Genomic DNA, 17,209 nt, shown 5'->3' with positions numbered 1-17,209 from the left:
GGACAAGGGACACTCGCTGCCGAACCTGACCCGACTGCCCCGAAGAACCCTTTCACTCCCCGCCGGCCCACGAACCCAACGCCGGTCGACGTCAACGACTTGGTGAGCTAGTGAACATCTATTTTACGGATAGAACATTCTTCCACAGTGTGCTTTGCCTTGCGTTAGGATAATGAACTATTTCCTAGCGTGCCCTGCTGTTGCCTATTTCGTCCAGACCTGCCGCGGCTGCAACTGTGCGCCACGGGTTTGGGAAACGTGTTGCGTACTTGAATTACGCCTGCGTGTAGCTAGCACGGAAGTTCGCCTTCCCGGCCGGCTGGACGTAGAATGACCTCATAGCCTGTCAAAGGCACGGGAATTGTGGTAGCATGTTAGTTCACCGTAGCTGTGGCTTTTGTGTCATGCTGCCGAGTGTTGTAATTTTAGCACGGTGGGCAAGCACCTTAATGGCTACACAGCTGGGAGTTTGCTCTTGAACACTGCAAGCATGCGGTGAACAGGGAATTGGACGTGGGCGAGAAGTGCATTCTACGATGGTGCAACCAAAAGGATGCATTGAGGAACACAAGCTGCAAAAAGCGCGCTTTCCGAGGCAAGCCGTGCAAGTTTCCCAAATTGGAAGAACAGCTGCTCTGCTATGTGATGGAAGTGCGGAACAACGGCTCGCGTTGACAGCGGACACGGTGGACGACTTCTTGCGGGATGAGCATGCACCAGAGCACAGCACCAGCTCGGAGTCAGAAACAAATGTGCTCATTCACCAATTTCACAACTCCAGCTATGCATATTGTCACGCGCGAATGCGGGAGATCACTGATCACAAGAGACAGCAGCGGGCTTCGACGAACGTCTTGACCACAGGTCCAGATCACTTCTTCTTCTTTTGAGGCGACATGTTCTAGCGGAATGCACCGTGTCACTGGCCCCCCGGAAAGAAAGAGCATCATCCCGATGCATAGCCTGTGTGTTTAAAAAAAAAAAAAAGTTCACTAGGGAAAGCATGATGTGCGCGTGAAAGTCCAGCTCTACCGCTATCGCTCATAGTAAGGCTTGAGACGGACGTGTACCACCTCAGGGTGCAGGGATCGCCGAGGCTTCTGAAAGCCGTCAGGAACGACCTCATAGTTGAGGTCTCCAATTGGCCTGATCACTTTGTAGGGTCCAAAATACCGGCAGATGAGCCTTTCGCTAAGTCCGCGTCGGCGAATGGGAAAACAGACCCACACACGGTCTCCTGATATGTACCGAGCATCAGGACGTTGGAGGTTATAGTGTTGGACATCTAGGCATTGTTGGTCGAGAATCCTCACTCTGGCCAGCTGACGAGCCTCTTCGGCGAGGTGCAGGAAGGTGTGAAGATCCCCATTCGGGTCGATGTCGTCCACATGCGGTAACATGGCATCCAGCATCGTGGTCACGTCGCGGCCGTAAACGAGACAGAATGGTGGCACGTTTGTCGTTTCCCGTACGGCCGTACTGTATGCGAAGGTGACGTATAGGAGCACTTCGTCCCAAGTTCTGTGCTGAACGTCGACATACATTGAGAGCATGTCACCTAGCGTTTTGTTTAATCATTCCGTTAAACCATTCGTCTGAGGGTGGTAGGATGTCGTCTTTCGGTGGTCTGTATGACTGGTGTAAAATCTGCTGCAGGAGGTCAGCCACGAATGCTGTACCCCTGTCGGTGATTAGGATCTCCGGTGCACCGTGACGCAAAGCAATCTGATGGATAAAAAATTTTGCCACGTCAAGGGATGTGACGCTTGGCAGAGCTGATGTTTCCACGTATCATGTCAGGTAGTCAGTTTCAACGATGATCCACTTGTTTCCCGAATGAGAAAGACGAAATGGGCCCAGCATGTCCATCCCGATCTGCTGGAAAGGCCGCGATGGTGGTGCTATAGGCTTCAAGAATCCAGCTGGTTTTATTGAGGGCACTTTGCAACGCTGACAGCCTCGGTATGTTCTGATGTAGTGCACAACGTCCGACTGAAGGCGGGGCCAGTAATATTTCTCTTTGATCCTTGCAAGCATGCAGGCTACACTCAAATGTCCAGAAGTCGGTTCGCCGTGTGAAGCTTAAAGGATTTCGTCACGTAGGCTCGTCGGTATGACAATAAGGTATTGCTGATTGTTTGTGGCGAAATTTTTCTTCACGAGGACACCATGGCGAACGCAGAGTGACACTACCGAGCGCTTGAAAGCCTTCGGGACAGCCAGGTGGGCACCGTTAAGAAACTCCATGAGGTGCCGAAGTTCTGGGTTGGCGTATTGTTTTTCAGCGAGGCTCGTTGCACTGATCGCAATTTAAGGAGACGTCTTCGTCGCAGTTACCGTGCTCCGTTGGGGAAACGACCGGGGCGGAAGAGACAATCGGCATATGAGTGCTTCCAGTCAGAATTGCACACCACTGTCATGTCGTATTCTTGGAGGCGCGGACTCCATCTGACAAGGCGGGCTGACGGATCTTTGAAGGTCGCAAGCCAACACAAGGCATGATGGTCCGTAACTACAGTAAAACGTTTTCTATCAAGGTAGGGTCGAAATTTCGACGTCACCTACACTATCGCTAGACACTCTTTCTCAGTTGCAGAGTTAGCTTCAGTGTGAGACAAAGAGCAGCTGGCATAAGCGATGACTCGTTCTCGACTGCTGTGGATTTGAACCAGAACGGCACCTAGGCCGACGTTGCTTGTGTCAGTATGAAGCTCCGTATCTGCGTTTTCGTTGAAGTGAGCCAGAACTGGAGGTGCTTGCAGGTGGCGTTGAAGAGTTTCAAATGCTTGTACTTAAGGGGCGTCCCACGTGAGAGGTGTGTCTATCATCGTCAAACGCGTCGGGGGCTCAGCGATTCGAGCGAAATCTTTCACAAAGCAACGGTAGTAGGCACATAATCCTAGAAATCGGCAGACTGCGTTTTGGTCCTGCGGTGGAGGGAAATTGGCAATAGATTTAGTTTTGTCTGGGTCCGGCCGAACTCCCTCATAACTGACGTGACCCAAGAACTTTAGCTCAGTGTAAGTAAAGTGGCATTTCTCATTTTTTAACGTTGGCCCAGAAGACTTTATGGCTTGCAGCACAACTACGAGGCACCAAAGGGGCTCCTCGAACGTTGGTGCAAACATAGCAACGTCATCAAGGTACATGAGGCATATCTGCCACTTCAGGTCTGCCAGAACTGTGTCCATCAGCCGTTGGAACGTCGCAGGTGTAGAGCACAAACCAAATGGCATTGCCTTAAGCTCATACAGCCCGTCCGGAGTAATAAATGCGGTTTTTCTCGGTCCCGTTCACCTACCTCGATTTGCCAATATCCTGATTTGAGGTCCATGGATGAGAAATATTTTGCATAGCAGAGGCGATCGAGAGCATCGTCTATTCGAGGAAGGGGATAAACATCCTTTTTAGTTACTTTGTTTAGGCGACGGTAGTCAACACAAAACCTCAGCGTACCATCTTTTTTTCTTCACGAGGACGACAGGTGCCGCCCAGGGACTACGGGAGGGCTGAAATGACGTCGTCTCAAAGCATCTCCTTAATTTGACAGCTGATTGCGGCACATTCAGGGGAAGACACACGGTGACTGTCGGAGAGGATGCATGGCGTCATCCGTAATTATCCGATGCTTGGCCAAGTGTGTTCTTCCGACGCGGGAAGAAGTCGAGAAGGTATCGCCATAGCGCTGGAGATTTTCTACTTGGCCTCGCTGCTGCGGCGAAAGCGCGGGGTTAATGTCGTACTGGAAGTCGGGAACACCGGCGTGAACTTCTGTTGACGACACCATGGCAAGGCTGGGCGCTCGTCGAATGTCGCCGATACCATGAATGTGGGCCACAGTGGTCCCAAGGCTGAGATGTTGGTGCTCAGCTCCAAAATTCGTAAGCAGTATTTCGGCTTCTCCGTTTTCAAGGCAAACGACCGCTCTGGCGACAGCAAGACAGCGGTCGAAAAGCATAATTTGTTTGCTTTCGACGACACCTTCAAACTTCCGCAGCGTCTTCGCGCCGACAGATACCACAACACTCGAACGGGGTGGAATGGTGACGTCATCAAGGATGTAAAGAGCCGCGGGACGTTCGAAAGCACTGTGGATTGCATTCTCGGTGGAGAGCGTCACTGACTTTGATTTAAGGTCAATGACCGTGCCATTTTCTGTCAAAAAATTCATTCCGAGGATTACGTCCCGGGAACACTCGTCGAGTACGATGAAGGCGGCCAGGTACGTGCCCTCTTCGATGGTCACTCGTGACGTGCACTTGCCAGCTGGGGTGATCAAATGGCCCCCGGCAGTACAAAAGCTGTGGGCCCGTCCAAGGTGTGGTCACTTTTTCCAAAGTTGCAGCAAAAGGCCCACTGATTACCGAGTAGTCGGCGCCGGTGTCCACAAGTGCGGTGATGTCGGTACCGTCGATTGAAATGTTCAGATCAGCAGTTGTAGCTCTAGGTGTACGGGAACGTCTCGGACTCCGCTCACGGCTGTGGGGTGGCGCCAGGCAGTTTCGCTGCGGAGGAGAATTGATGTGGCGAGGCATGTTATCGGGTGATCGTCGGTGCGTCATAGAAGCGGTCGGTCATGTCTGTGGAGTGGTGGAGGATCTCGGACGAGTCACTGGTGAGCAACCTTCCCCCCTCAAAGGTTGCCGCTGCTAGTTTTCCTGACGGGGATAGGAGACCTTCCGCAAGAAATGTCGGCGGAAGGACGCCGCGGAGACGAGAAACAACGTGGAAACGGCAACCAAGCATAGTAGTGTGGGGCTTCAGGTGCCGCAGCCAGGTAATCGCTTATTTCTCGAGGCCATTCACCACGCTGTGGTCGGGGCGCATCGGCACTATATCCCTGCAGACACATGTCGGTAACGACAGTTGCGGTAGACGTAACCAGGCGCGCTGCAGCGATAGCACAGAGGGCGCTGATCGGCAGTACGCCAGACGTCGCTCTTCCGAGGGGGGACCTGAGAAGGGTGAGGAAGGAGTGGTTGGCAGCGAATGTGGACAGGTGTATCGGGGCGACTTGGAGGCGGCGGTGGACGGCGGACGGCTGAGGCGTATGTATGTATGTGTGTGTGTGTGTGTATGTATGTATGTATGTATCTGGGGTGCTGTGTTCGGTTGAAGAGGGTCTGGCAGCGTCAGCGCCTGTTGGACCTCTTCACAAATAATGTCCGAAATAGAAGAAACCTGCGGCGACTGCGGGGTTGGAAAGAGCTTTTGAAGCTCTTCGCGTACGACAGTCCGGATGGTCTCCCGAAGGACGTCATGGCTACAAGCCTCGACACCGCTGGTAGCCATCAGCGACGGCGGACGCTTGTACTGTCTGGATCGCATGTCGAGCATGTTCTCCATCGTAGTGGCCTCGGAAACAAATTCGGCAACTGTTCTGGGCGGGCTTTGAACTATCCCAGCGAAGATCTGCTCCTTGATGCCCCTCATAAGAAAACGTAGCTTCTTCTCTTCGGACATGTTGGGATCAGCCCCGCAGATCAGCTTCGCCATGTCCTCGGAGTGGTGAAGCGAGAGGCCGCTTCGACAGGCGTGGCCATGTTGTAGAAGTGGGCAAAAGTCAGACACAGTCGCATTCTGATTGGTCCACGCTGACATCCCACACTGCCCCTTCCGGCCAACGGCTGACCGCCGGGTGATGCTAAAAGCCGGCGTCATGATCGTGGCTGACCGCGTGCTTCCGTTGGCAACTGATGGGTGGAAGGATGAACAACACTCGCAAAGAAAAAAAAAAGTTTTTCGCACGTAATTTGTAGCGCCCGTCCGAAGTCAGCCTTTCACAGGCATTAGCTAAAACAGCGCCGACAGTACTTATCCGTATTTCCGAATTAACAGGGCTCGAATTAACGAGTATTTACTTGCCAGTTTCGGAGGCTGCGCGGAAATGAGGGTAGGCAGCCGCCACCGCAGCCGCCAACCCCTACCCTCCAGCGCCGCCGGCCACCGCGCCGGTGATGGCGCCATTTAGGCTTTACCCACTCTTCCACGGTTTTACCTGGTTCCATCTTCTGTCCCCATTTAGGATGTGCACAGCCTCCAACTATGCGGAGGTGCTTTTTTTTTTTGGCCACCTGCTGTGTGCCAAGCCGCCCAGACGCGGCGGCGCGGAGTTCGAATTACCCGTAGTGGAACCGACTCGCTTTCGAATTAACGGGCTTTTTTACACAGAGACATCTATGGAGCTTGGCCGGACCAAGTAGTGTAGTTCGAATTATCCGAAAAATTCAAATTATCGAGGTTCAAATTAACGAGCTTTCACTATATATGAAAAGACTCTAAATGAAGACGCGACGATAACTTTTTCTTTGTGGCAAAGACTGATGCTTCGTCCCAATCGATGGTGTGTCCCGTTGATACGCTGTGTTCCGCCAAAGCATTAGATGTGGAGCGGCCGTTCATGATGTCATTCTGATGCTCTATGAGCCTGCGTCTGAAGTTTCCAGTTTCGCCAATGTAAGCAGCGGCACAGACTTGACACGGTATCTTATACACCACATTTGGGTACCTTAAGAGATCTAGACGATCTTTTACCCGGTCTTTTACTTGCTGGCTCGCAGATGAGAAATGTGCACGTCACAACCTTTGAAAATGCGTGAAGGTGCTTCACTTACCCCGGAACCGTACGAAATGCTCACTCACTTGGCTTCTACGTTTTCTGTACTTGGCCAGGTCAGGAGGTGTGAGCAGAGCGCTCTTGGCCTTAGCTGCTTAGGATATCCATTGGTTTGCAAGACTTGCTTCACTTTGTCGATTTCGCAGCGGCGTTTTTCCTGGCTCGAGCATAGGGTGAAAGCGTGGTTAAAGAGCGATTTGGCAACTGACCGCTTGTGTCCAATTGGATGTGCGGACTGAAAGTTAATGTACTTCCCAGTGCGCATCGGTTTTCGATATACTGAGGTTTCAAGCACGGTTATTTTTCTCTGTATGAGGACAACAAGAAAAGAGATTTTTCCGTAGGCTTCTTCCACGGTAAATTGTACTGATGGCTGAACTAAACTTAAATGAAGTAGGGAAGGCTGCACATCTTAGTGATGCATAATGCTAAAACTGTCGTCCACATAGCGTAGGAATAACTTCGGTGCAGGTTGGAACGTGGACATGGCTGCTCTCTCAATGGCTTCTAATGAGAGATTGGCACAAACAACGGAGATAGAGGCTCCCGTTGCTGTGCTGAAGCGCTGCCTGTAGAAAGTTCCGTTAAAGACAAAAGACGTATTGCCAAGACAAGATCTCAAGAGGCAGCATAGGTCGTCCTAGGTTTCAGCCGCATTTTGAAGGCGCTCATGGCAATTCCAGAGGCAGCAAAAGGTCAAACACCAGTTAGGTTGGGTTCCCTGTACAGCACCACAAGCGAGCAATAGCGGCAGGTCAAGTGCCAGCTGGGATGGCTTCCCCGCATCACAGCCATGTCGCATGAAAGGTGGTACGTCAAAGCGAAAGCCATCGCCGTTTTCACCACCTCCATGACAGCCGACGTGAGTGCAGGAAGGTTACTGCAAGCCTACAACTGTCCTCGCTGCTGCTTCCAGGGCGCTGCTGACAGGCGTGAGAGGTGCGAATGCATGCTGAATGCCAACCCTACATGCTGCTGTTCACAAGTGCAAGATAAAAGTGCAAACACTTACTGCACCACCACCAGTCACTTGTGCAGTGCAGTGCACGCTGTCACCTGCCATCTGAACGGGCATCATTTGGTGCAGAGGAGTTCAATAGTCCATTTCAAGGCCAACCGCGTAAGATATATTAAGTAAAAATTGCATGTGTTTGTCAAAAATATTTACGAATACTTCGATGTAGCCAATAATTTGTAATATCACTCGTTATATATCAAGGTTTGACTGTAGCTACACAGCTGGTTTTAGATTCAAAGTCGTAGAATTTGCTCTCGAGCACGGCTGGCATGCGGCGGGCAGCAAAATTCGATGTAGGTGAGAAGTGCATTCGATGATGGTGCAACCAAAAGGATACATTGAGGAACACAAGCTGCAAAAAACGCGACCCTTACACGTTTTTACGGTATCCGTTCTAAGCCCAACTGCATTCTAAATGTGAAGTAGCAATTGTTAAAATATTTGCAAAGCATTCAATGCAGCCAATCATTTGTAATATCCATATTCACTATATCGAGATTTTACCGTATATCGTAAAAACGCCATAATCAGTACTGTGTTGCATTCTTTCTTCGTCTGCATGCCACAACGTTGTTTCATCATCATCATCACCGCAAAACATCAAAATCCTTGTATACCTGAACTTCGCTACTACTGTCTAGATGCTAGATTTTCGTCAGCCAGTCCCATCCAAGCTCCGATAGAAACCCATGCAATACAGATTCTGCTGTCGCATCGTTACTGTGGCGGCATTCCCGCATGCAATGCCACAAATGTCACTCCGTGATAGTGGTTTACCTTGCGACGGCATTTTAACAGCCTATGTTCGGTGTGCTCCAAACAGCGACAACACGTCAGCCAATGCATACTCTACACCATATCGGTGCTCGACTGTCATCGTGTTTGGTGGCTTACTGGTGCTGCGAATTTTGATGACTCCTCAGCACGACACCACTCAACCACTTCTGCACGTGGTACAACTTTTCCTCGGGTTTCTTTCCAGCCAGCAATGAAACTTCATAGCAAAATCTACATTGTTAAACTCAAGCTAAAACATCACCGTCACATCGAAGATTTCGTTACACTGAAGTTCATTACGAGGTTTAACTGTATGCTCAAGAAATTTCAGGAGAACATATCAAGAAATAAACTTTTTTTTAGCTGAGAGCTGCATCCCCCCTTAACGCTTTCCTTCCCACGTCTATTGAGCAACATTAGCACTCTAACGAAGATTTCGCACTCTAATTTCTGAACCTTCCTTGTCACTTACGACCTCCCTGCACTTCTAGGTTGTAGTCAAAGAATTGAAGTTTCGATTCCCATAGAGTTTTCTTTTTTTCCCGTTAGGGCACATTTTTTTGCACTGTAAAGACGCAAAGACGTGGTACTGCGCTAACTGTCTGCTAACAACAAATTTTCCGCTCGACTTCAGAGCCTTCTGCGCTGCTTACAGGCATGTTGCATCATCTGGCTTGCAATTAGACAAATATTATATCGTTTTCGGTCTAGTTAATTTTTCCCACAACGTGACATTTTTTGGACGCAGTCCAAAGATGTGGTAGCATCAAAATCGCTTGGCAGCCTGCGCATGTGTAATGCACGCTCAAAAATGTCACAAATAAAAAAGTAACAAACCTCAGGACTCCACTTTGTCTGCTACTGATTTTATTGATGACCTGAGCAGCAGCAAGTCTGAAGATACTGCCCTTTCGTAGGAATTCAGTTCTGACACCAGCGACGATCAAAAACAAGCCTGGAACACAGGTGGCCATGCTTCCTGCCCAACTATAGGGTTTCCAGTAGGGGAGCACGAATATTGAAATTTTCGAATACGAATCGAATACGAATATGAAGAAAAAATGGTTTCAAATATCGAAATTGATAATCGAATATCTGGTCAGCACAAAAAATAAATTCAGAAAAGATAAAACAAGCAAACATTGCTGCTCGTATTTGTTTTTCGAAATAGTATATGGCCTTTGCAACTGAAATGAACAAAACTAGACTGCCTGAGCAGCATATAAAAAAAAAACATGATGTGCGCAGAAATGTATACTACTTAAACAGCATAACAGTATCCAGCCTGTAATGTGGTAAGGCAAAATCAAATCCATAACATGACAAGACTACCGGAAATGCGGTAGTCTTATGAGGCGGCTCTATCATGCAAACACCTCTAATCCCGTGAGGAGCACGAAGTTTAGACGTGCTGGAAGACATCACGAACGTAAGCAAGATGGGAACGCACATTGCCACAGGAATGGCGAGACTGCTTCTAAAAAGGAAAAAAAAAAGGCCAGCGACATATCAATCAGCGTCCGAAAGCGGCAAGGCGCTGGGATTGGACGACTGGTGAATGCGCCGGCCAACAGTTCTCATTGCCACGGGCGAGTGGCGAAGCTCAGAAACCAAAACTTCGCAGCCAGGTTATTTTTCTGACCTAGTGACAGGAGCCCTCCAAACGTTGTCACGCCTGCCATTACATGGGCCACAGTGCACCATGCAATAGGCAGGATTTTTACAGGATCGCTAGCCCTGCTGTGAGTCCTCGACTCGCCCCTTCGAGAGCCTCACGCGAAAATCCGCTAGTAGGCTTTCCCACATACCGTAGTTGACGAAAAGGAGATGGCGGTGGTCACGCTCAGAGAGTTAAGGTGACAGAACGAATGCCATGGGTGTGGGCATTAATTAGATAACGTATTACAGAAGGATAAAAAACTAAATGCACTTTCGGGTTGCAATTGTTAGAAGCGGGTCGTCCCCCATCCTGTTCACAACACGTGTGGTATGTGGGAAGCCGACTTGCAGAATTGCGCATAAGGTCAAGCCTAGCGGCATCGGAATGTGATCGGTCAACGCGATAAATATTGGAGAAGAAAGCCGTTGCTAGGGAGCCGACCCTCCCCTTCCCACCCTCCCTCAATATTCGCGGATAACTCACACCCCCGGTTGAGTTTCCCCCTTCAGGTGGTAATGAGAGGAAACACCTTGTTGATGAAATCGGGGTTTCTTGATGACCCGGTGGTTCTAACTTGCAAACATTCACGTTACTCGAAGAAAGGAGAAGGATAACTATTTATTTACTACATAAATAAAACGAGAAGAAGCAAAGCAAGGAGAAAACTATTTACATGACTAAACCGTTGATCAGATGAATTCAGCCCTCGTTCAAACCAGCGCGCTTGTTTTTAAACCCTCTGTCTCTGCCCTTAGCGGGGACAGCCACCAATAAGATTACAAGCGATACACCTCACCAATCAGTGGTTAGGAAAAGGAAAATAAGGTTTCCGCCAACTAATCACAGATTGAGGAAAGAGTGCTGATTAAACATTTGGGAAAGGAGAGGTTGCAATCAATACACAAACAGCACAAACGTGACCACCCTCTCCCACGGCACCCACGTCACAGCGGTTACCACTCTCCTAACATATGTTTTCTCTTTCGCACATGCGACAAACATATGCCGACGAGACGATCACTAAAGTTGTTTATAGAACACACCGAAAGAGAAGAAGACAGTTACGGGAATAGTGGGTTTCCGGTCACTCGGCTAATACTCAGCCGTATCTCGTGCATTCCCGAAGCCTCAGCAACCCCTTTACAACGCACACATGTCGACACCTGTACATGGTTAGGCTTTTAAGACGGGCCATGCCCGTGACGGCGCGGAGTACACGAGGACGTCCGCCACAAGCAGGGGAGGCCGACACGGGGACGGGTCCCTTTGTTGGCGACATCCAAACCCCTGGAGCGGCCTTCCTTGCGAACACCAGACCACCGAGTTCGTGAAAAGGTCAACGAACTCCACAACCCCCCTTTTTAAACCCTTTTTTTTTTCTTTCAATTTTTGGTGCGGGTTATATGCGAGAAAATACGTAATTTATTTTGTAATAAGAATACTATTTTAAAAAAATACGATTTTTTCACAGACAATGGTCAATAGAATAAGCCATTTTGCATAATTTGGAAAACTCTTAACATTTTTAGATACAAGCGTGTGTTTACAAATTTTGTTCAATTTTTGCCTAAAATTTTGTATTTGGGAAATAAAATTTTCTGTTGCAACACGCAATTCGTTAATTTTATATCCTAAAAACCAATTTTTTTGCTTTGTTTTCCCATACCGCATTACACTTTAAATGCAATTATTTTTACAGAAAAAAAAAGGCTACTGAAACCTACAAAAAATACTCATTTTCTCCACGGTAGAGAAATGGTTAGGCACCTCCACTGTGACCATTCTTTGTTTCCACGCAGGCTGATGAAAAAAGATGTCCATCAATGTATCAGCTGAGACAATGAAGAAGAAATCATTGCATCTTCGCACCACGATCACCATGATGCTCTGCAAAGACAGCACCACGCAGGCTCACTTCCCAGCTGTTCACTAGGCTTCCAGAAGAGACTCACCAGATTTTCTTCGGTGAAGAATCGATTGATGCCCAGAGTGCGCAGTTGCGACAGGCAGTCCTCGGTGGCCGCACTGCCCACAGGGATGTCGTGCACTCGGTATCGCTTGCAGAGGTAGCGCATCACTCCGTCAGGAGCAGTGAACAGTGACTGGACGTACGCTCGGAAGCCGTACTGGCTGCAAAAGCACCGGACAGGGAAATGAGCTGCACAAGCAAGGCACAGAACCAACATGAACTACACACAGCAGTGGCTTTAATCTTGTTTTAAAGTAAGTGATTATCTTATATTGGAATCCTCCTCAGGTTTTCTCCTTGCTGAGGCAGTCGCTTCCTTGGCGCAAGATCAACCCAGCAAGCTGCACCATAAAGTGAGACCAAACAGAGCGCATTATGGCAGCTGGTTTTGAATTGCACAGGCATAAAAAAAGGGGAATATTTTGATGCATCCTCACGAGTTCGTGCACCGTGGCAGCACATTTATTGGAGCATTTCTCAAAATATATGCAAGTCCAGGGCACCAAACTTCACTTGTACGGTAAAAGCTCTTTAATTCGAACTCGATTATTTCGAACTTATGGTTATCTCGAACTGACACCAGGGTCCCGGCACAGCCATGTGTATTTCAATGGGGAAAAGCTCCCAAAAACTCGAACAAGCCGGCATCCGCCACAGTTAATTCAACTAGGAGCCCCTGGCTGACACCGCTCCACGTAGACAGCAGTTGACCCATAGCGAGTACAACACGCTCCAAATTTACTAGAGGTGTAAAACAATAGAAAAGAAAAAAAAACAAGTGCACGAGGCTCGTGGAGCCTGTGCTCTAGTGCATGCCGTAGCAGGTTTTCGCAGCCGGAGCACTCGCCCAAGCCATTAATGCTTCAGCGGAAGCTGTTCCAGGTTTTCGTTGTGCCGCGGTCACTGGGTCATGGTCACGTGGTGGACACAACACAGTTCAGCCAATTCGGTGGTTCAGCCACTGCAATCACGATGCTGCCGCCGCAGTCACGTTGGTGCCTACGGGGACAGCAGTGTAGAGACATTGGAGCCCTCGAGTGACGCCGATATAATTGAGGCAGCATGCTGTCAGCAGGCGCCGCAGGGCTCATGGGCAGTGAGCACAGCCAACAGTGATGAGTCCGACTGCGGCGACAAGCCTATGCCCCCGCCAAGCGCATATGAATTAGCGTCGGCGCTCGACGTTGCAGCATGCTACTTCTCTGCCATTGAGAACTCTGACATTGTGCTGGAGCTCTTGGGCATGATGCTGATAAAGTCTCGGCACAAGAAACGCAAGGAAATGCACATCACTGATTACTTTAATTTTGACAACCCTTTCTCGTAAATAAACATGTTTTCGAGCATTAATAGCATCCTATATTCCAGCACTAAAGCTCGCTGCCCATGTGGATGCATTCCAGTACTTGTTTGTGGCGCATAACTGGCCAATCAATTTATTTCATTTGCCACTAGAACCATATGAATTTCATTTTCAGAATCACCCGCCACAAACGTGTAGTAGCGCCTAGCTCACGATAACAAGTCTAGATGTGACTGCTTCGGGTACTGCCCGCGCGGTGGGGTGTAATGACCGCTCATTCTAGTGCCCATTCGATAATCCGAACTTCGCAGCCAGCGTTTACTGTATATGGAGAAAAACCTAGCAAATCCGAATATGACAGATTTGAAAAATCAACATTTTCATGAATTCTCGCTCACACAAATTCTCCGTTTCCACGTGGAATAATACATGAAATAGCTGCACTGTGTACCATAATATAGATTCAATTATTAACTATACCCACGAAGTCAACTTTTCTGTTTGGCTCAATTGCCTTTCTTTAGTTTTGCATGTTCTAACAACTTTCACTTCAGATCTGTACACAAACATGCATTTTGTGTATCCACTGTTTCATGGGCGCAGCGCAGTTCTCGCAGCAGAGTGTTCGCTTTCCCGTTAAGACTTTGTCCCAACCGTGCATTCATTGGTGACATGCCAAGGGCAGCACAGCCAGGCTGACCTCGTGAAAGCGGTCGCCGCCCGTCACCTGTGCACATGTCACGCATAGAAATTTAGCCATGAGGAGCTTTATAATGTATGCAATACAACTGACCCGTTCCTCCGGCATATTGGTGATAAGTTCGTTATTTTTTCGGTGAAATTTAATTTTCCGGACAGCCTGATTTCCGGTCCTTTTCACAGTCCCTAGAGAACCCGAAAAATCGGTCGTCAACTGCTGTTCCCTTCGTGATGGCATGACAGCACTTGCACAGCTCAAAGCAATAGATGTGTAACGATACTGTCACACAGGCAGTAGTCAAATGAATATAGAAGGCAAAAAAACTGTGCCCTCGCATGCAGGCCGGCTGGGTAGTTGCAAACAAAACAGCCAATGGTTTGATAGTTTCGCATTGTGGCGCAACGCACAATCCAGAGGTTACCGGAAGTTTGCTCTTGCAGCCGTTTGTATGGGAAACCAACAGCCGCCACAGGTGAGCTGGGTAAACAAAGCACAATAGATGCTTTTTCAACGAAACCAATTTACAAATGAATTATACCCCGACTTTTTTTTTTTACACCGCTCACCGCTGGCCGCGCTGATCTTCGCAAGCCTGCCCAGCACACACCCACATACATGCCGTAGCATGGAGCACAAAATACACTAGTAAAACTTTTTTTTTATAAATCCGGGCAATAAATTAGGGGTGCGCAAATTATGCAAGGGCACATTTTACACGAGTAAATACAGTAGAATCTCGGTGATAACGAACCCGGCTGATACAAATTTCGGCTTGATACGAATTCTTAAAATTCCCCCGCCGAAATGCATTGTGCACAATGGGCCAAAATTCGGATGTTCCAAACACTTTTCCGCGTCGCGCCGGATGATACGAACTTCGGTACCGCGAACGTCGAGCCGCCACCGGCGCAGCGTGCGCCAGTGCCAGTTTGGGATTCCACGGCAGCAGGGAGGCTGACGAGGCAAGCGAAGCTTTCTCTCTCTCTCTCTCTAGTTTTTGGGGGCGGCCTCTTCGCCCTTTTCTTTTTACTTCGTTGTTGCCCGAGGCTAGCGCCGCTACTTATTGGTCCGTTCGCCCTGCGAACCAGCCAACCGAACCCAACCCAACCGAACCCAACCCAACCCAACCCAACCGGTCAGGCGCGATTTGTCCTCTCCACATTTCTCGTGGCCCTGAGCATCCGATCCGCCGGTCTTTCAGCTACAGCCAGCGCGCAGATCGTCACACCAGCAGCAGCTCCCGCTTCTTTGTTCCCTCGTGCGCGACTACTAGGGAAGTGCAGCGTGTTGTTTGCGTGTGTCGTTTTACGAGCATTGATCGTGTCAGCTGGAAAGGTACTGCAATCAGTAAGATGTCGCAAAAGCGGAAGGCGCTGTGAACGAAGAGCCCAAGAAAAGGCGCGTTGACATGGCCAAGGAATTAGGCTTGCTAATTTCTACGCTCTCTACGATCGTCGGTAAGTGCAACCAAATTATGCAGAACGTGCGGCACTTTGGCGTAAACTCATAAGAAGCAAAATCAGCTAACCACTTAAAGTTAAAAGTTCTCCTAGCAAGGTTTAAAGGGGTCACCATGGACAGCGTCAATGCTAACGGAAATGTTCTGCGTGAGAAGGCTGCAGATATCGCACTCAGGCTTGGAATTGAAATTTTCAGGCCTCTGGTGGCTGGATTCCCCGATTTAAGGCACGGCATGACCTCTTCTACAAAACCATTTTTGGCGAAGGGAAAAAGATTGACACCTCCATCGTTGAAGATTGGATGGCAACCACGCTTCAGTCCTTGATCGCGGGATATGACGCTCACAATGTTGTACACATTGACGAGGCAGGGCTGTCTTACAATCTTCAGCCCGAAAAGAGTCTCTGCTTCAAGGGCAAAGCCTGCCAGGGAGGACAAAAAAAAGTAAGCAGCATGTGACGGTTTTTGTTTTGCTGCAACGCTGATGGGTCAGCGTTGCAGCAAAACTGACCGTCATTAGAAAATACGAAAAGCCCCGATGCTTAAAGGCAGCCGGTCGTTTGCCCTGCACATATAGAGCCAATAAAAAGGCGTGGATTCACATCGGCTCTGTTCGTGGAGTTAGTCACATACTTGAACCATAGGATGTCATGCAAGAACAGAAAGATTGTTTTGCTGCTGGACCAGTGTGCGGCGCATCCAGAGCACATGACGCTACAGAGCATCAAAGCGGTATTAATGCCCCCGAACGCTACTAGTCATTTGCAGCCACTGGATGCCGGCATTATCAGAAAAGTAAAGCATCACTTCAAAGGTTTGTTGGTGCGCCGCCTTCTTGCAAAGATTGACAGTAAGGACGCAAATATGCAGATTGGTCTTTTGGACACTATGCATTTTATTGCAGTGGCCTGGGAGCGCGTCTCCCCTGCAACCATCGTGAATTGTTTCACAAAGTGTGGGATTTTTAAATCCACAGTGGCCACCCCCTCGCAAGTGCCAGATCCAATTCCGGTTGATGTCTAGAACCAGCTTGGCGTTGACTGCAGTGCCGACGATCTCGTCACCTGTGGTTTGCACACAGTGGAAGACATCGTGGAGGATGTATCGTCGCAGCCTGGAATTTTGACCAGTGACGAAGAAGACAACGAGTGCCAAAATGGTTATGACCAACCACCATCGGCAGCCGAAATTATGCACGCTCTCGATTCTCTGCTAGCCGACCTCGCGGAGAAGAAGACTCAGAAGGACATAGGTGACTTCCTTCCACATAAGTGTTTTTTTTGTGCGTGTCTCATGGTTATGGATTTCGCTCGTTTTTTGCTGATACGAAATTTCAGGTGATACGAATATTTTCGCCTCGCCTTCAGATTCGTAATAGCGAGATTCTACTGTATGCTATTTTTGCAACTTGAGCACCTGCGCCTTACTCTGCCAATATACCGTACTCGCCCTCCAGTAACTGCTGGCATGACACTTGTGGAAGTCACCAGGCTGGAAGCTCACTCTCATCACACTAATAACCATGTCAAGTGTACAAATTAAGTGCACTTTGGCATCCGAATGACACTCTAGGCTATGCAGTGCTAAAAGGGAAGTCAAAGTGTACTCGCAGCAAAAAAATTGGCGACACGAAATGAGCGAAATTTTTGAAGAGGTCAACGAAGAAGAAATAAAAAGCTTAAACTTGACTGTTTGACTAACCTAG

At 48.8% G+C, this 17,209-nt stretch overlaps 1 protein-coding gene across 1 annotated transcript in view; it reads right to left on the bottom strand.

The window, feature by feature from the left end:
* Positions 1-17,209, bottom strand: part of LOC144113121 (structural maintenance of chromosomes protein 5-like) — a gene marked incomplete at its 3' end in the record, with an annotated part of 180,474 nt that overhangs the window by 17,889 nt on the left and 145,376 nt on the right. Inside the window, 1 exon segment of the mRNA XM_077646029.1 lies at positions 12,024-12,201. Within this exon segment, the coding sequence (XP_077502155.1) occupies positions 12,024-12,201 (178 nt within the window).

Source organism: Amblyomma americanum, chromosome 1 (genome assembly GCF_052857255.1).
Source record: "Amblyomma americanum isolate KBUSLIRL-KWMA chromosome 1, ASM5285725v1, whole genome shotgun sequence".
NCBI lineage: Eukaryota > Metazoa > Arthropoda > Arachnida > Ixodida > Ixodidae > Amblyomma > Amblyomma americanum.
The sequence above is the reverse complement of the archived record's forward strand: the minus strand, read 5'-3'. Positions and strand labels throughout refer to the sequence as shown.